General features: G+C 42.0%; 1 protein-coding gene across 2 annotated transcripts in view; it reads right to left on the bottom strand.

Annotated features, from left to right (window-relative positions):
- The window catches only part of ARFGEF1 (ARF guanine nucleotide exchange factor 1), a 181,745-nt gene extending 163,997 nt beyond the window's left edge, over positions 1 to 17,748 (bottom strand). The window contains exon 1 of one of the 2 annotated variants that reach the window (XM_073330931.1): positions 17,118 to 17,748. In XM_073330931.1, the coding sequence (XP_073187032.1) occupies positions 17,118 to 17,241 (124 nt within the window). In that variant the 5' untranslated portion in view covers positions 17,242 to 17,748. The remainder of the gene's footprint in view (positions 1 to 17,117) is intronic. The other variant, XM_073330927.1, reaches the window with a different exon arrangement.
- Positions 17,749 to 20,165: the final 2,417 nt, after the last annotated feature.

Here is a 20,165-nt window from a genome sequence, read left to right as displayed (position 1 = left end):
ATCCTATTACTATTACTCCAGTTTACAAGGTCGTCCAGATCCTCCTGTAGGATATCCCGGTCCTTCTCTGAATTGGCAATACCTCCCAGCTTTGTATCATCCGCAAACTTTATTAGCAGACTCCCACTTTTTGTGCCAAGGTCAGTAATAAAAAGATGAAATGGGATTGGTCCCAAAACCGATCCTTGAGGAACTCCACTGGTAATCTCCCTCCAGCCTGACAGTTCACCTTTCAGTAGGACCCATTGTAGTCTCCCCTTTAACCAATTCCTTATTCACCTTTCAATTTTCATATTGATCCCCATCTTTTCCAATTTAACTAACAATTCCCCATGTGGAATGGTATCAAACACCGTACTGAAAACTAGGTACATTACATCCACTGCGTTTCCTTTGTCTAAAAAATCTGTTACTTTCTCAAAAGGAGGAGATCAGGTTGGTTTGGCACGATCTACCCTTTTTTAAAACCATGTTGTATTTTGTCCCATTTACCATTGACTTCAATGTCCTTAACTACCTTCTCCTTCAAAATTTTTTCCAAGACCTTGCATACTACAGATGTCAAACTAACAGGCCCGTAGTTACCCGGATCGCTTTTTTTCCCCTTTCTTAAAAATAGGAACTATGTTAGCAATTCTCCAGTCATACGGTACAACCCCTTACAGTTTACAGATTCATTAAAAATTCTTGCTAATGGGCTTGCAATTTCATGTGCCAATTCCTTTAATATTCTTGGATGAAGATTATCTGGGCTCCCCGATTTAGTCCCATTAAGCTGCTTGAGTTTCACTTCTACCTCAGATATGGTAATATCTACCTCCATATCCTCATTCCCATTTGTCATGCTACCATTGTCCCTAAGATTCTCTTTAGTCTTATTAAAGACCGAGGCAAAGTATTTGTTTAGATATTGGGCCATGCCTAGATTATCCTTGACCTCCACTCCATCCTCAGTGTTTAGCAGTCCCACTTTTTCTTTCTTTGTTTTCTTCTTATTTATATGGCTATAGAACCTTTTACCATTGGTTTTAATTCCCTTTGCAAGGTCCAACTCTACTTGACTTTTAGCCTGTCTCACTTTATCTCCACATGTTCTGACCTCAATAAGGTAGCTTTCCTTGCTGATCCCTCCCATCTTCCACTCCCTGTGTGCTTTCTGCTTTTTCTTAATCACTTCTCTGAGATGCTTGCTCATCCAGCTTGGTCTACTACTCCTGCCTATGAATTTTTTCCCCTTTCTTGGGATGCAGGCTTCCGATAGCTTCTGCAGCTTTGATTTAAAGTAATCCCAGGCCTCCTCTGCTTTAGATCCATAAGTTCTTCAGTCCAATCCACTTCCCTAACTAATTTCCTTAATTTTTGAAAGTCAGCCCTTTTGAAATCAAAAACCCTAGCTGCAGATTTATTTTTGTTAATCCTTCCGTTCAGTTTGAACTGAATTAGCTCATGATCACTTGAACCAAGATTATCCCTTACAATCATTTCTTCTATGGAGGTCCTCACTACTCACCAAAACCAAATCTAATATGGCATCCCCTCTAGTCCGTTCAGCAACTACTTGATGAAGGAATCCATCAGCTATCGCATCCAGGAAAATCTGAGCCCTATTATTATTACTAGCACTCGTCCTCCAGTCTATATCTGGGAAGTTAAAGTTTCCCATGATCATGCTGTTTCCATTAGTATTTACTTTATTAAAAACATTAAAAAGGGCTCTATCCATATCCAAATTAGATCCCGGTGGTCTATAGCACACCCCGAGCACTATCCCAGGGAGGCTCTAATAGTTTTCTTCCCCAATGTAATTTTTGCCCAGACGGACTCTGTCTTATCCATTCCATCACTTCTTATTTCTTTACATTCTACCTCATCATTGATATACAATGCTACTCCACCACCTTTACCTTTATTTCGGTCTTTCCTAAACGGCACATATCCTTCAATACCTGTACTCCAGTCATGACGACTATTCCACCATGTTTCTGTTATCCCTAGAATATCTGGTTTCACTTCCTGCACCAGTAGCTCTAGTTCCTCCATTTTGTTACCTAGGCTCCTCGCATTAGTGTACAAACATCTTAATTTTTGCTGTTTGGCCCCACTCACATTCTGTACCCTATTAGGCACAGTCATTCTACAGCCAGTATAACCTATTAGACTTGTATCTACACTGCCCTTCCTCCTACCCACGGCCGTATCCTTTCTTACTTCGTTTTCTTTCCTCTCAATGCTAAAATCCGGCGTGGAGATTACCGGGACATCTCCCAACCATCTCCCCCAAATTCCTAGTTTAAAGCTCTCTTAATCAGTTGTGCCAGCCTCCATCCTAGAAGTCTATTTCCTTCCCTACTCAGATGAAGTCCATCCAAGAGAACTGTCCTCTGTCCATGAATGCCTCCCAGTGGTCATACATCCCAAAGCCCTCCTTATAGCACCACTGCCTAAGCCATCTGTTGATAGTCATAATCTTGTCACACCTTTGTTGTCCTTCTCTAGGAACAGGCAGAATGCCACTAAAGATTACCTGAGCCTCAATTTCCTTAAGCGTCTTCCCCAGCCTAGCATAGTCTCCCTTCATACTTTCCAGCGAGAATCTAGCCGTATCATTTGTTCCCACATGAAGGATAATTAGGGGATTCTTTCCTGCTCCCTTTAGGATCCTTTTCAACCTCTGGTCTATATCCGTATCTTAGCACCCGGCAGACAGCATACCCTTCTATTCTCTGGATCAGCTCTGGTTATAGGCCTATCTATTCTTCCAGTAAAGAGTCCCCGATCACATAGACCTGCCTTTTCCTGGTGACGATGCTATTCTCCAGTGTTCCCTCTGGCTGCAAGTTCTTTCCATTCCTATTCTCCCTTGTAATCCTCTTCAACCTATCCTGTATCCTCCTGGGGCTCATATTTGGTGTAGTCTCCATTGACTCTTCCCCTTTTCCTATAGGACTAGCTTGCCCTTGGGTACGGAGGAATCATTGCTTTGTCTGGTGTGAACAATGCTGCCTCTGTTAAGTGTTGCATTTTGCCTTTACAGATGCAACCTTGAGATCTCAGCCGTCTGTGTTACCAACGGCCGAGAGGCTGCAAAGAATCAGGAAGAGGCCACGTAGAAGCAAAGAGGACATACTGCATGAAGTCATGCAGCATTCAACTAATGAAAATAAAAAAGTGCAGGAGTAGTGGGAGAGTGAAAGGAGGGTTCGCCAGCTCAATGAGGATTGCTGGCACCAAAGCACAGAGTGACTGATAAGCACCATGGAGCGCCAAGTGGACTTGATCCAGGCACTCGTAGCTATGCAGGTGGAGCACTACCGTGCCTGCCCCCCCACCTGCAGCCCTTGTCCCAAAACTCTTTCCCTTGTGCCACCATGTCACCTCCAACCCCCAACATCCGGGTTCTTACCGCCATCAGCTGCCTCCGACACCTGTAGTTTCACCACCCAGCCCTGAAAACTACTACCCTTACCCACTGCACTCAACCCTCATCACCATGCAGCATAGCCATCCTGAAGTGCAGCACGCATTGCACAGCACTCCAGACAGGGCATACGCAAATCTGTGATTGTGCCGTTCCCCATCCCACCCCACCCCCTTGCCCTTGGTGTTTCCCAAGCAGTTGTGTTGTGTTTCTTTTCAATAAATTGATTTTTTTGGCTTTGAAAACATTCTTTATTATTGCATAACGTAAAGAAACCTTAGCCCAGGAAAGCAACAGGCACTGCAAGTTAGTAGCAAACACAGATTCCTACCACACTTCACTCCCGTGCAGGGAACCACCCCAGACATTACTGTTGGCTTTCAGCCTCAAATTGCTCCCTCAAGGCATCCCTAATCCTTGCAGCCCTGCACTGGGCCCCTCTAATAGCCCTGCTCTCTGGCTGTTCAAATTCAGCCTCCAGGTGTTGAACCTCCAAGTTCCATGCCTGAGTGAATCATTCAGCCTTCCCTTCACAAATGTTATGGAGGGTACAGCACGCAGATATAACCGCAGCGATGCTGTTATCGACCAGGTCCAGCTTCCCATACAGAGAGCGCCTGTGACCCTTTAAACGGCCAAAAGCACGCTCCACACTCATTCTGCACTGGCTCAGTCTGTTGTTGAACTGCTCCTTGCTGCTGTCTAGGCTCCCTGTGTAGGGTTTCATGAGACACGGCATCAAAGGTAAGCGGGGTCTCCAAGGATCACAATGGGCATTTTGACTTCCCCTATGGTGATCTTCTGGTCTGGGAAAAAAGTCCCGGCTTGCAGCTTCCTGAACAGGCCAGTGTTATGAAAGATGCGTGCGTCATGCACCTTTCTGGCCAGCCTGCATTAATGTCAACGAAACGCCCATGGTGATCCACGAGCTCCTGGAGAACCATAGAGAAATAGCCCTTCCGATTAATGTACTCAGAGGCTAGGTGGGCTGGTGCCAGAATTGGAACATGAGTCCCATCTATCGCCCTTCCGCAGTTAGGGAAACCCATTTGTCCAAAGCCAGCCACAATGTCATGCACGTTACCCGGAGTCACAGTTCTTCTGAGCAGGATGTGATTAATGACCCTGCAAACTTGCATCAACACGATGCCAATGGTAGACCTCCCCACTCCAAACTGGTTAGCATCCGATCGGTAGCTCTCTGAAGTTGTCAGGTTCCAGATTGCAGTAGCCACCCGCTTCTCCACCATCAGGGCAGCTCTCAATCTCGTGTCCTTGTGCCGCAGGGTGGGGGCAAGCTCCTCACAGTCCCATGAAAATGGCTTTTCTCATCCGAAAGTTCTACAGCCACTGCTCGTCATCCCAGACTTGCATGATGATGTGATCCCACCACTCAGTGCTTGTTTCCTGAGCCCAGAAGCAGCGTTCCACGGTGGTGAGCATGTGCGTGAATGCCACAAGCAAACGCGCGTCATTTGCGATACTCGAGTCAATATCATCGTTGGAGTCCTCACTGTCACTTTGAATCTTAAGGAATAACTCAACTGCCAAACGTCAGCATATTCCTCAGCAGTTCCCGCAGACCGAAAGGGAAGACAGAGCGCACAGTACACTCCCAGCCCCCTTCCCCCAAGCCACATCGCCAGAATGGGAAAAGGTGCTCTGTGGGATAGCTGCCCACAGTGCACCGCTCCCAATGCTGCTGCAAGTGCTGCAAATGTGGCCACGCCAGTGCGCTTGCAGCTGTCAGTGTGGACAAACTGCTGCGCTTTCCCTACTGCACTGTATGAAGGTGGGTTTAACTCACAGCGCTCTACAACTGCAAATGTAGCCATGCGCTAAGTTACCAAGCGATCGTGCTGCATCAGTGAGTGTCCTCTTCATTATTTACCCCTCCCCCAATCTGTGTGCAGGGAAGTCAACCTGGGTATCAACTTTCAGGGGAAGGAATGGGCAGGCATTTGGCTGTTTTTTGGCTGTTGCCCTCAGCATCAACATCTGGAGTGGGCAGGCAGGTGCTTGGCTTCTCTTCCCCTTCTCACCCTTGGCGCCCCAAAGCCGCAATGCTTGGCCTTTTTTCTTCTTTTTTTGTGCTCAGCTGATTGGGGAGTGCCAAAAATATTTTCAGCCATGGGCAACAAAACACATCAGCTCTGTTTGCATGTCATCTACTAAATTGATCAGTAATTATTTTTGTTTTCTTCCACGTCACTTATATATACATTAAATAGTGCAGAGCCAACACTGATGCCTGAAGGACCCCACTAGAAACACACCCACTTGATGATTTCCCATTAACTACATTTTGAGATCAGTTAGCCAGTTTTTCATCCACTTAATAAGTGGCATGTTGATTTTGTATCGTTCTAGTTTCTTAATTAAAATGTCTTGTGGTACTGAGTCAAATACCTTCCAGAAGTTTATCACATCACCACTTACTTTTATCAACCAAATTTATAATCTTAAAAAAAAAAATCAAGTTAGTTTGACAAAATTTATTTTTCATAAACTCATGCTGACTGGCATCAATTATATTACTTTCCTTTAGTGAGTTCCATTCCAGCTATTCCATTATTTTGCTCAGGAATGAGTGAGGCTGACAGGCCTATAATTACACAGTTACTCTTTTTAAATGCTGGTAAAACATTAGCTTTCTTCCAGTCCTCTGGAACTTCCTCAGCGTTACAAGAGTTATTTAAAAAAAAAAAACCCAACATTAATAGTGCAGAGCACTCCTTGGCCAGCACTTTTAAAAATTACTGGATACAAGCCACCTGGACCCACTGATTTTAAAATGTCTAGCTTTAGTAGCTGCAGTGTAACATCCTCCTTAGTTACTGTTGGAACGGAAAGTATTCCATCACCACATGCTATGACTACATCATCTGGCTTTGTCCCAAATACAGAACACTTATTGAGCACTTTGTCTCTTCTGCATTATTACTGATAGCTACAATTTCTCTCTAGTAATGGGCCAATACCAGTTAGGTTTCCTTCTGTTCCTAATATAATTTAAAAACTCTTTATTGTTCTTATCTCTGCTATCCATAGATTTCTCCTTATGTCCTTTTGCTTCCCTCATCAATTTTCTATAATTCCTACCTTCCGATTTATATGCATTACTATGAACTTCCCCCTTCTATTTGTTAAGTATTTTTTTTGTTTGTTTTATAATCTAATAAAATGCTCTTAAACAATTATTCCCAGTTATTCACATTTTTCTGTTTAATTCTCTCTCACAACTGATTTGGCTCATAATTGTTTTCAGCATTGTAAAACTGGCCCCTTTCAAGCAGATGGATAAAAATCACTGTTTTGAACTATCAAAATTTATTATGTGCAAAAAGAACCAGGTCATGATCACTTGTATCTAATCTATCACTAATTTTTAGTATGCGATCAACTCCTCATCATCCATCTAGATGATTTCTAATATAGAATTACCCCATACTGGATGCAACACTTTTTGAGTTAGGAAATCTTCTATAATTTTTAGAAATTGCAATGACAATTTAGTACTAACAGCATGAGACTTACAGTATCCATCACTCAGACTGAAGTCCCCATGGTAACATAGCTTTTTTTCCCTTACACATTGTAGCTAGGTGCTTAAGGAGATGGTCACCCTGTTCTCTAATGCAACTTGGTGTCTAGCAGACACCACCTTGTACACAACCTTGCGCTTTATCTGTTGGAAGCAAATCATCTTAAATGCTTGTGGATTGATGTTCTAAGTGGTCAGTGACTAAAACTGGTCATGCCATTTTTGACAGAGGGCTTCCATTCCCATTCTATATTGGTTCTTATACCATGCTGTTCACTATAGTATGTAAGCATCTACCCCTTCCCTTTCGCCCACTTGATCCTTCCTAAAAATCAATGCTTATAACCTATTTAACATTTCAGTCATGTGAATCTTTCCCCCAGCAACAAGCTCAACTTTAATTGGCTCATTTATGAGCCTAATCTTTATTACTCAGGCTCCTGGCATTGGTGTATAGACAATTAAAGAATTTATTTTCTTTGTGTCCTTTGGTGTCTTGATTAACTTTTTTCTCAACATCTTAGATGGGCTAAACGAGTGCTCACTTGTTTCCTCTTTTCACCCTCTCCCTTTTCTTATTAGTTGAAGTCCAGCCAGCCCCCTAGGGGATCCATTCTTCTTCTACCAAGATGGAGGCCATCTACTTCCCCATAGAAGGTGGAGCAACATTTCACAAAACCCACTACATTATACCACTTGCCTAGCCAGCAGTTCACTTCTAGAATCGTCTGCCTTTTTCACTCACAGGACAGGACAGGATTTCAGAGAAGAATATCCAACTTATTTTCTACTACAGCACCCTTTTGAGTTCTCTGAAGTCACAGAATCATAGGACTGGAAGGGACTTTGAGAGGTCTTCTAGATCAGCCCCATGCACTAAAGGTAGGACTAAATATTATCTTGAATGTACCTGACAGGTGTTTATCTAACCTGCTCTTAAAAATCTCCAATGACGGAGATTCCACAACCTATCTATAATCTGCAAGACATCCCATGAATTAGCATTATTACCACTGACATGCATCATCACCAGTGGCTCCTTGCCTACTGATTTAAGAAGCCATCCAATCTTAGCCCTGGCCTACACTGGGCGTGGGGGGGGGGGAAATCGATCTAAGTTACGCAACTTCAGCTACATGAATAACGTAGCTGAAGTCGACGTACTTAGATCGACTTACCGTGGGGTCTCCACCACAGTGAGACGACTGCTGCTGTTCCCCTGTCGACTCCGCTTGTGCCTCTCGTGGCACTGGAGTACAGGAGTCAACGGGAGAGCACTCGGGGATCGATCTATCGCGTCTACACTAGACGCAATAAATCGATCCCCACTGGATCGATCGCTGCCCGCCGATCCGGCAGGTAGTGAAGACATATCCTTTAGAGTATCAAGTATCACGGCTTGGCCCAAGGAAGAAATTCTGTTGTCCACCTGTCCTTTGCAGAATATTATTTCCATTATTAATATAAAATTCTCCAACAAGAACCATATGTATTACTCAGAGGGCTGGATCTTTTTGTGGGCATGCTTGATTTTCTTATGGTTTGGGCTGAGCAGCCTTCCACAAGTGTGTCCTATATACCTTTCTGTTGCATTCGAGCAGTTAGATATTCAGAGATATATTCCGTAATTTGCATGTTGAAGACATGGTAACAAAAGGAAAATTTTAGACATGTATAATTCCTCCTGGTCCTCTCCTCTTGGGTAGTCAGAGGCTGCCAACTCTCATCTGCCTCCAACAGTGTAGAATGCCACTTCATCCTCTTGCCTCTGGTGGGTACAAACTGTCAAGCTTCCTCTCCAAATACCTCTTTTCCAGTTTCTTGGTGGCCAGTTACTTTTGTCCTTGAATCTGGGATAATGATGTTTCCGAATCTGGCTGTCCAAGAACTTCTCAGCCTCCCTGAGATTCCATAGTATCTGTACTTATCCTTCCAATCCAAGAATCTTTTCTTCCAGGTCACCAACTTTCACTTCATATACTGGAAGTCCATTCTGCCTTCAGGCAGGAAAGTAAACATGGAACATCCATTACAGATCTCAGATACCAATTCACAGCTAGCCACTATGCTATCAAACATAGAACACCACTTAGAAAAAGAGCCTCTTACATGCCCTCTTGTAAACTCCTTCTGAAATTCTCTATTTGCCTCTTCAGGATTTTGCCTGGCAACTGGTATATATACACTGAACCTTGCTGCTCATCTCCACAGTCCCATTAACAAGGAGCGATTAACTATTCAAAGACTTCAAACACTGAAGCTGATCGAAGACCAAAGGGGCCCAGACAAATGGCCCAAACTGATACACAAATAAACAGACCAGTCTCTCCCTGACTGTTCAAGGTCCTACAGCCAACCTATACAGCCCTCATGAACAACACAAAAAAGACATAACAAGAACCTTCTACCTCCAAACACATATACCGCAGCTATGCTATCTGAAACTACAATTTACCACTCCTATTTGTCAATTTTCATTGGCCACAGAGCCGTAAGCCAGCCATTTTTAAAATCAAGTGCTGTTACAGTATTACCTCCGGTGCCATTTTTTTCTGAAGGACTCCAGGAAAACCCGACTCATCATACATCTGATTTCACCAGTCATTACAGACAGGAGAGTTCTTAAAATATTCCGATTTGGAATACCCCCATACAACAACATACCCAGAATCAGTGCCACTATAATTCTAAAAAATGAAAAAGCAGAGTAGGTAGAAGAAGTAGATAGTGAGAGTGAAGAACAAAAGGAGGAAAGATTGGAGCAAAAAGGGGGACAAAGACAGAAGAGAACGGAATGAGGTAGTAAGATGAGGAAAAATGTGCTGGTAGGGAACACAGAAAAGAAGATTTCACATTTTCATTTTCCTGGTCAAAGATGATTCATTGTTAGAAACAGATCAGTGTGGTCACAAGACAACTTTATCATTTAAGTTTAAACATTCCAATTAGCCCTACTGCAGTTTATTATACAGCACTAGCTTCAAAAGTTGAACTTTCTGTGTTACAAAGATGTTTTAAGACAAAAATTTAAAATTAGGTTCAGAATGTATTGAAAGTCAAGATAAAGAAAGCTTAGAGATATTTTTATATCTTAAATTGAGGATATATTTTACTTTATGCAGTGTGTTATAGCCATGTCAGTCACAGGATATTAAACAAGGTGGGTGGGGCAATATCTTTTATTGTACCAACTTCTGTTGGTGACAGAGACAGTAAATATGATGTATTTTATTGTTTTTCAACTGGAACTCTGTATTTACAAGTAGGGTGAAAGTTTCCATTGGCTTTTCATTTTACCAGGACAACAAAAGAATTGGCATGTCTTATCCATTAAATTCTTCCCTACCCACATTTGATCCACAATAACTTATTATAAAAAATAAACCTAATACAAGACACTGGCTTATCAGAGATTCACAGCACTTATTTAAAAAACAGACTCCAACAAGAAACAGCAGAACTGGAATTAATTTGCAAACTGGACACCATTAAATTAGGCTTGGGAGTGGATGAGTCATTACAATAACTAAAAACTATTTCCCCATGCTAATTTTCCCCCTACTGTTACTCACACCTTTTTGTCAACTGTTTGAAATGGGCCATCCTGATTATCACTACAAAAGTTTTTTTTCCTCCTGCTGATAATAGCCCACCTTAATCGATTAGTCTCGTTAAGAGTTGGTATGGCAACCCCCATTTTTTCCATGTTCTGTGTGTGTGTGTGTGTGTGTATGTGTATATATATATATAAAAATCTTCCTACTGTATTTTCCACTGCATGCATCTGATGAAGTGGGCTTTAGCCCACGAAAGCTTATACTGAAATAAATTGGTTAGTCTCTAAGGTGTCACAAGTATTCCTCGTTCTTTCAGTCCTTATTAAGTAACTCTAGAGCAAAAGGAATTAGTATCTCTTTTTCCCTTCCAAGGATTAGCATTGGTCAGTGTTATCATTCCAAACAGTCAAGAAATTACTGAATAAGGCGTTCAAGATATGGAGCCTTGTTTTCTAACTACACGGGTTTTCCTCAGTCCTGTAAATCTGGCTAACTGGTAACACTACATCAAGTCTCAGATGTGCTAACAAACCTGGAAGATAGTGTTACTGATAAGAGAGTCTTCGGTCTTAGCAAAAGGGGAAGAAAAGTCTTAATTACACAGTGCCCCTTTTAGCAACAGCATGAATACAGTAAGCTCCTTACCTGACATCTCAACTGGAAGAATATAACAATAAGTGTTGAGGGGGAAGACAGTGACAATATTAACCAATGAGATTTTGTTGCTTCAAAAGCTATCTGAGACATAACAAACAATATAAAAAACAGAAGAGTCTAACCCATTTTAATAATCTAACATTAATAGATTTTTAAAAGAACTCTGTTTGAATCAGAAGAAGCTATTGGGACAATGTAACTGCAAGGTTTATTATTCTTTTCATAGCAACCCAAGAGTACAAGAGAAAAGATAGTAATTCTTCTAAGTATTGTATCTTTCCGATCAAGCATATAGGCGCTCTAAAATCTTGGCCTCAGTATCTAAAAATTAACCACCAAGTTTAGTAACAAGGTACAAGATGTCATTTAAGATAAGAAGCCTGCCAGCGTACACAAGAAAAATAACTAACAACTTTGCAAGAGCATTTATTCCAGAAAAGGCCAATGATAAATTAAATCACTAAATTTTTATAACTGCACTAACTTTTAAGGGGACTTATTAAATGCTGTACATATTCATGACATGGCCTTTGTTTTTTTTTTACCATTATACCTATTACTACACATCTATCCAACACTCCCTCCCACTCTAGAAGGTGACTATGTGAAAGAGTTCTACAGTGAAGAGTAGAGAAAGCAGAGCAGAGGAGACCCACCCAGCTCATCTCTACTTTCACAGATTGAGGGGAAGGTGAATCAAGTCTACTGAGAGGTAGGTTTAGTCTAGCTTTTTGTCATTTTCAGAGAATGACACTCAAATTGTAATTCTATGCTGATATTTATCACTGCAACAATTGCATGACGTGGTATCTATACTAAATGGTCACACAGAGCGTGCATGTGACACGGTACAAAGGTTGAACAGACCTCCCTGCAGGAGGTTCCACAGCCATGTCACACGTCACCCAGTGGGGTCATAAATGTAGGCCTTGCCAACCCAGACAACAGCATGGATTTTTGTGGATTAAATTCCAGGCAGGGTTTTCAGTGTCATCAGTTCAGGGAACTTCAAGCAGATGCGTAGTTCCATTATTCTTGTTTTGTTTACAATTCTATATAGTTTGTTTGGAGTTTACAGATTTAAGATGGTTGATGGGAATATGACCAGAGATCATTCTAACTTGTGGTTACACAAGTACTGTGTATATAAACCACAAATTCCAGAAGTGAATCTTATTTTCTGTGAATTCTCTCTCCAGCCATTCAGGTTCACACACCAACTGACACAAAAATGTTTAATACTAAACATTTTATTTCAATTAATAAATTAAAATCCTGTTACCATCCAAACTGAAAAATAATTTAAGGATACGTAAGTAGATTAGGCACACGTTTCAATTTACCTTGACAATGTAATAATATGGTTGAAAAACTTAAAATTACAACCACAAAACACAAAATGGTAGCAATCATTTGCCTGCGCCCCACTAAGAATAATGGGAGATCTAATTCTATTGACTGCATTAGGCAATAAATTAACAAACAATTCAAAAGATGAATGCATTCCTGATAACATTTTAAAAGATACTGGTGCACAAATAAGTAAACAATGTACAGTTCTTTTGTCACCTGTGTTCCACAAGAAACAGTAAAGGAGTGGAAAAGAATATATGAAATGTTCAGGCTTCTCAGAAGCATTACAAACAATGGAATGTAAAAAAAGTGAAAATTTCAAGACTTAACTGACAGTGTTCTGTATGAAACCCTACACAACTTGGCAGACGAGACCAGAATCCAGGTAAAAAGGCTTTTAATTGGGGGAGGGGGGGTAAAATGGAATGTAAATACCAGACTTTTAATTCTGATGGATTAAAAAACCTGAAGAAAACATAGCTATAATTCAAATTATTTTGTGTGCACAAAAAAAAAAAAAAGAAGGTTAAATTTACATTTTAATAACCGGTAAATGAAGATGTTTACATTAAAAGAACCTCATCTTCACTCCTGGTTGGCAGAAAGAATCATACTCAATCATAGTTAATACTCAAGAAAAAAGTTTCCTTCATTCACGCTTCAAAAGGGAAACACACTACAGAGTAAGATTCTAAGAAAAATGTAATAGTAAAGAATGCCAAGCAATATGTAGGGATTATAAGTAAGGAGTGAAAATATTCCTATTTTAAAGGTTTTAAACTCCCTGTTGTTCACAATAACCCCTTGAAATCTCAAAATAATGTTTCCTTACTAATTTCCTTGCTTAGTACATGAGTACGCTAGAAGTTTTTTGTTTTTTACTTGTTATTTATATATGCTGGGCTCCTGACATTGACCACATGATTTTAAAAAAACAGGACAAAAGGAACGCCAAAAAATTGTTTTTAGAAACAAAGATGTAAAATTTACAGCCAGATCTAATATAAGGAACATTAAGTAGACCAAATATAGGACCCCACCAACCTGACAATTTGAACAATACAAAAAAAAAATTATTGAAAAAAAGCAAAGGAGTACTTGTGGCACCTTAAAGACTAACAAATATATTAGAGCATAAGCTTTCGTGGCTTATGCTCTAATAAAGTTGTTAGTCTCTAAGGTGCCACAAGTACTCCTTTACTTTTTACGGATACAGACTAACACGGCTGCTACTCTAAAAAAAGCAGAGAGGCTTGTCTAATGATGGCCACATATACCTGTATGAAGAAAACAGTGTAAGCAGCAGCTGGCTATTTTGTGCATTTCAAATTCTTTACAGATAGAGTCCATTATAATTTTACTGTTAAGATTCAGGATCCCGCCCCCCAATGCCTTTAGTTGTTCACTATGATTGAGCAGTAAATGTAAACAGTTGAGTAGGGACCTTCATATTATATCAGTATTGTATATCTTACATATTTCTAAGGCATCTAAGCATTTGAGATTTTTAGCAATGAACACAATTAAATAGAAAGCATAAAGAGACCAAAACGTATTCTCTGTCCACCTTCCTTTGGTTCCATGGCACACATGTATTTGCTGTTGTTGTTATTATTAAAGGTTCTCTCCAAAAGGTGGGTCCAAAAACTCCTTGGCTAAAATATTTTTTAGTTTCTGTTTAATATGCAGATCTGTATTAACTAAAACATATCCTGCAAAACAAGGACCCAGGCAGAACTAATATTTGGATCAGAGTCACAACTGATTTTAATTACAGTATTCTTCTAATCTACTGTCAGTAGGTAATATCCTATTATTATATCATTGGCACTGCTATGCTTGAGAAGATCCCAAATTAGTAATGAAAAAGCTTTTTAAAAAAATTCATGAAATAATTTAACTAGAACTTTGTGGATTAACTATTCAGACCGACAACAATATTTTAGCTGATTTAAATATATACAATGCATTTTAGTAACATTAGGTAAAAGCTAAATCCCATTTAACCAAGAAAAACAAAATCAATTCCTCAGCAGATCACCTGCAGTTGCTTTAAATCATTATGTAAGGCCTCACTAAAGTTTCATTAAAAATTGGTTTTAGCACTCAACATCCAAAAATGCAAGATGGTAATGTTTTTGGTTTTATAAGCAAGAAGTGAAAACCGAGATTTACATAATTACAATTAAAAGACTTCTATAATAATGTGGAGAGGCAGTCCGAGCTGATAGGGGAATAGATTAGGAATCATAACATTTCTAGGAATCAGCCACATTCCTATCTCTGCCACGATGTGATGTGGGTGAGACATCTCACTCCATGCCTCAGTTTCCCCATATGTGAAATGGGGAAAATGATATTTCCCTTCCTTTGTAAAGCATGTAGATATCTATGGATGGAAACTGCTATTCAAGAGCTAAATATCACTGTTCTAAGTAGAAGATGGGGCTATAAAAATGTTGAGTCCCCAAACAATCACCCATTAAGGTTTTTATTTTATCAATCTAAATATTTTTTACAATAAAAACACTATAATTTGTTCAATTATACTATTCAAAAGACCCATGAAGTCTTCATGTTTTATATTAGCTAATATATACAATCTTGTATTGCCTTATCTATCTCACTCTCCTGTCTTCTGCCGTCTTCACACCCATGTGTCATGTCTTGTCCCTATTTAGATGCCAATCTTGGAATTGGAACCACAGTTGAAGATTTCAGTAAAACTCAACACTGACACAGTAATCAGTGGGGCTCATTGTGAGTATGGGTCTGCCAGCAAAGATCAGTTTGCATGATCAGGATATTAAACTGCAAGATCTTTAGGGCAAGAGCTGTTTATATTTTTATAGCACCTAACACAATGGGACCAACATCCTAGTGTTAGAATCTGGATGCTCCAGGGATACAAATAAATAATTGAATTTCTGAAATAAAGTATAATCACATGAGGTTTCCTACTGTCCAAGTCCACATAAAATGATCCAGATATAAACTCAGTTTTTAAAACTGCATGTTTTATATTTAGTTAATTGAATTTAAGTTGTAAATAAAGGGTAAGTGCGTAATCTATGTTGTAAGTCAAATGGACATTATCCCACTTCTGTCTTTTAAAAAAAAAAAACTATCACAAAGATTAGAGATGAAATACTTTCTTCAATTTGTTTACTTTGTGTGTTTGACAGCACTTTGTGAATAGTCTCAGTTTCATTATATCCAATTTCCTCTGTTGGTCAGGGTATATCACAAACAAAGGAGACAACTATTTTAATTTTTAAAAAGGAAAATATGATTTTAAAGCGACAAAAGTAGCAGAAAAACTCATGAGCTGGTATAGCGCATGAAACGACTTATAATTGATTTTTTAAAGTAAATTTCAGGTTAATTATGTCCTTTTAAATAAATCTACTTAAAATGAACATATTACCAAAAATTCATAAGATAAAATCACTTCAACAACACCGACAGCATTGACAATTTAAGGATAAAAAGAATACATCTAAACAACTCAAAGGCAGATTTTCTTCCAATTAAATGATACAATCATCTTGATGAATGTGCGGTCATTTCTCAGTCCAGAGATCAGTGCCTTGGCCTGTGCTCATTACACCATGATGTTTAAGCCAAAATGCATGTTTCACACAGCCAACCCTTTTTTCTTCTCAGTATCTCCTCACCTAAACCTTATACAGTCACCTATATCACAACCTTAATACTTCGTTCATCTAGAGCGACATGAACGCACCCACAATGTTTATCTCCCTTCACTGTGGTTACATTAACTCTGCAATACATGAAAGAAACCCCCTTTTCTAGCAGCTATTTTTCTCTCCATACACAAACACTACCTAGGTTCCTTTCAGACAGCTATGGACTGAATCTCCTCCACCCTCATTCTTCCTCCCTATAGAATAGCTTCCTAATTCAGAGAACAGACATCAATTTTAGACGTGGCCTGAGTGTCATTGTCTCTTGTTTTCCATCATCCCCCTTTCTTTCTCTTCCCTCCCCCTTTATCGCTGCCTGTCACCTGCTCCCTCCCCGGCGGCCTTGTTCTTCCAGGTCAGCTCAGCTCAGCACACACACACACACCTTCTTCTCTGCCTATTCATCCTGGGCGTGTGGGGCGGTGAAACCCCGCCAGGGCAACTGACTGCATCCCTTCCCCTCGCTGTCAACAAGGGGCAACTCGGCAACCTCTCTCTCTCCGGGATCCAAACACACCAGTAGTTGCTTGCAGTGTAATAACCAAAAGACTTTGGTCCCCCCGGTCTCTTCTTCCCATCCCCAGTTACACAAACACCAGGACGGCCACATCTTCGGCTTGATCACAAGGGCCTGTCTGATGCCGCCTTTCGATCACCAGCCCCCAGCTAACCCTCCTTCTCCCCCTCCAATCCCTCCATCAGCCCCCCTCCGCTCCCCCAACGCCTGTGAACCCCCAGATCACGCCCCCCTTCCAACGGGCCCCACCGCCGCCTTGTCTCCCCCATCACCCGGCTGGCTGCGGGAGAGGGGGACCTGAGAGGAAGGGGGTCAGCCCAGGGGCACCGCCTGCCCCAGCCCCCGCTCCCTCCCCGGCTCTCACCTAGGGCCACCTCACAGGCTTTGCGCAGCTGGGAGTGATGCGCCTTCTTCACCTCCTTGTCGGCCAGGATCTTCTCCAGGGCCCGGGTCAGGAACATGTTCTTCGTCTTCTTGCCTTCATACATGGGCGCGATCGGGGGGACCGGCCGCTCCCGCCGGGGGAAGGCAGCGGGGACCGGGCAAGCGGGGGGCACTCGGGCGGCTGCAGGTCCGGGACTGTGGCCGCCCGGCCGCGGGGGGGGGGGGGGCAGAGAGGGGGAGCGGAGCAGGTCACCGCGCCGTGAGCGAGGCCCCGGGGACGGGCCCGGCCTGGGCGCTGCAGCCCCGCTCGGCAGGTAGCTCCGACCGTGGCGCTCTCAGCCCCGGAGTCGCCCGCCCGCACCAGCCTCCATTAGCGGCGGCAACGACCTGCGCTCGCCATGTTGGAAGGAAACGACGTCAGGGCCGCGGCCGAAGGGCTGCAGAGGAGGAAGCGGCGGCGCGATACCCCAACCCGGCAGAAAGGCGGAGGGAGAGAGGGAGGGAGCGGGCAGAGCCGCGGCACTACGGCGGCTCGGCAGGGACTTGCCTGCGGCGCGCTACAGGTGCGGAGGGAGGGCAGGGGAGAGCGGGGCGCTGCCACCTGGGAGCTACTTCAGCACAGGGAGCGGCAGCACCGCCCCCCTCCGGGCGGCCAGCGAGCGAGCCAGCCTGAGGCAGCGCTGCCCGTCGCTGGGGGAGAGACTCCCTCAGGCTCCTCTGTCCCGGAGCCACCACCCTCCCTCAGGCAGAGCTGCTCGCCGCAAAGTTTCACCCTGGCTACCGCAAGAGATCCCCTCAGGGAGACTGCCCCGGGTCTCGCGCTGCTTAGGGGGTAAGACTCTTTTGGGCAGACCTGCTTGCCCTGCCCTGCTCTGCCCAGCAGGAGGAAGTTGGGACTCTCTCGGGCAGGCCCTCTAACGATAGAGGGATTTATGTCAATGAGATAGCCTAATCTTCTGCGTTCATGCTGTCCCAGCCTCTCAGCCCTTCACTTTGATCTGAGATGTAACTCACAAGAGCAGGGGTAGGAACCCTGTTTGTATATTTGCAAATTGTTCATGATACTGAGGAGGACCACCAGGAGTTTTTCTTATTAATGATATTACTGTGCACTTCTAAAGAGTTTTTTTTTTCCCAAAGACCTCAAAGCATTTTACAAAGATTCAGTCTTTCTGAACAGTTGCCTCCTCTTTGCCATCGATGCAAAGAGTACTCAACCCCCTTAAAGTCCCATTTTAAATCAGTTATTTCACAAGGGCCATCAATGTTAACACCTCTCCTCTCTTTAGTGTGCAGTGAGATATGTAAAACAAAGCCTAAGCTAAAGCGTTGCTGTAATTTTTTTACACCTCCACTACATGATTAAATGGTGTTTTTGTGTTTTAATTGTTGTCTGTGTTTATCTTCTTAGATCTTATTCCCCTGGGATAGGGATGGTATTTTCTTCATATTCTGTAGAGAACCAAGCATAAGGTCAGCTCTCAACAAATGCTAAGTAACAATAAATAATAGTAAGGCCCAAATTTTGCACTCAGAATTAGTAGAAATGTATCTAATGTAGGATTTGACCCCAACTAAGTCCAGGTCTACACTAGGAGAATTTTGCTGGCATTAGTATTCCGGTATATAATACCAGCAAAGTGCTCGTAGTGTGGATGCAGCTTATACGGTACCAACAAAACTGCACTTTTGCTGGCACAGTTTATTCTTGCCCACCCCCCACATCCCCGAGCAAAATAAGATATACTGGCAAAAGCACACTTTGCTTTATAACTTTGCTTTATAACTGTATATACTGTACAACTATGTCTATACTAGGGGCTTTTGCTGGCACAGCTACATCAGTCACAAATCAAACCTACAATTGCCGTGGCTATCCCAGCACCAGTTTGTAGTGTAGACCTGATATAAGCCCAATAACAGTCCCCTGAGGCAAGTAGAAGGTACATAGAGATGTCACTCACAAGTGAAATCTTTCTGACTTTGGGACAGACCATAGCAGCTGTTTCAATAGCATACAGACACATTACATTACAGTCCAGGGCAGGAAACAAATGAAAATACTGTATCTAATTGAAGGTGCAAGAGAAATATAGGCAAGTGAAATGTGATTTAATATATTGAAGGCTGAGCAAGATAATTAATATGGTTAACACCCTTACTGTTCCAGAAAGCATCATGGGATCTTTAATGACCTCATGTAGTTAAGACTGGGTTTACGTCTCACCCAAAGGATTGTACCTCCAGCAGCACAGTGCCCCATAAAAGTATTTTGTGGCGTTTGTTAATTACACTCTTTTCTGACTCTGTGTTTGCTGAAAAGCCTTTCTCATACTAAATCAATATGGATATTCCATGCCAGTCACGGTTTCATACACTGCAGATGTCAAAGTGGCTTTGGCTTTTCAAACCTAACAATGGTGACCAACTGGCAAGACTAAGAAGTCCTGCAGATGCCTTACTGTTTGTTTTGCAGAAATCGCCTTAGCACAAATCTCCTTAGCAAAGCCATAAATGGATGGCATACAAAGTGGTATTTAGAAAAGAGAGTTTTCTATTGATTTGTTCAGTCCATTTGGCAGAAACAGGCTATATATTATTTTCTTGAAATTACTATACTCTGAGACTCCTTCCTTGGTCTTTTGTATTGTTGATGTTAATGTGTGAGCAACAGCTTTGTTTGGTACAATGACATTTCTGTAGTGAAAGCCTTATTTTGCACCATACAAGCACATGGTCTATGTCATAGTCTGCACTATGAAAACTGTGAGTATGGAGAACATTCAGTAGTTGTTTTCTACATGCGACAATTAAATCCAGTTGGTGCCACTGTCCAGATCTGGGGTATCTCCACGAGACCTTCCAGTGGTGACTTCCTTGGAAGTAGATGTTAGTAATGCACAGTCTTCGGTGAGTGCAGAGCTCCAGTAGTCTTTGCCCATTGTTGTTCATTTTTCCCACTCCATTGTGGCCAATGCATAGTGGCCATGTCTCATGATCTGAGCCAACTCTTGTGTTTAAGACTTCC

The sequence above is a fragment of the Lepidochelys kempii genome, chromosome 2 (genome assembly GCF_965140265.1).
Source record: "Lepidochelys kempii isolate rLepKem1 chromosome 2, rLepKem1.hap2, whole genome shotgun sequence".
NCBI lineage: Eukaryota > Metazoa > Chordata > Testudines > Cheloniidae > Lepidochelys > Lepidochelys kempii.
This window is presented reverse-complemented; position numbering and strand designations above follow the sequence as displayed.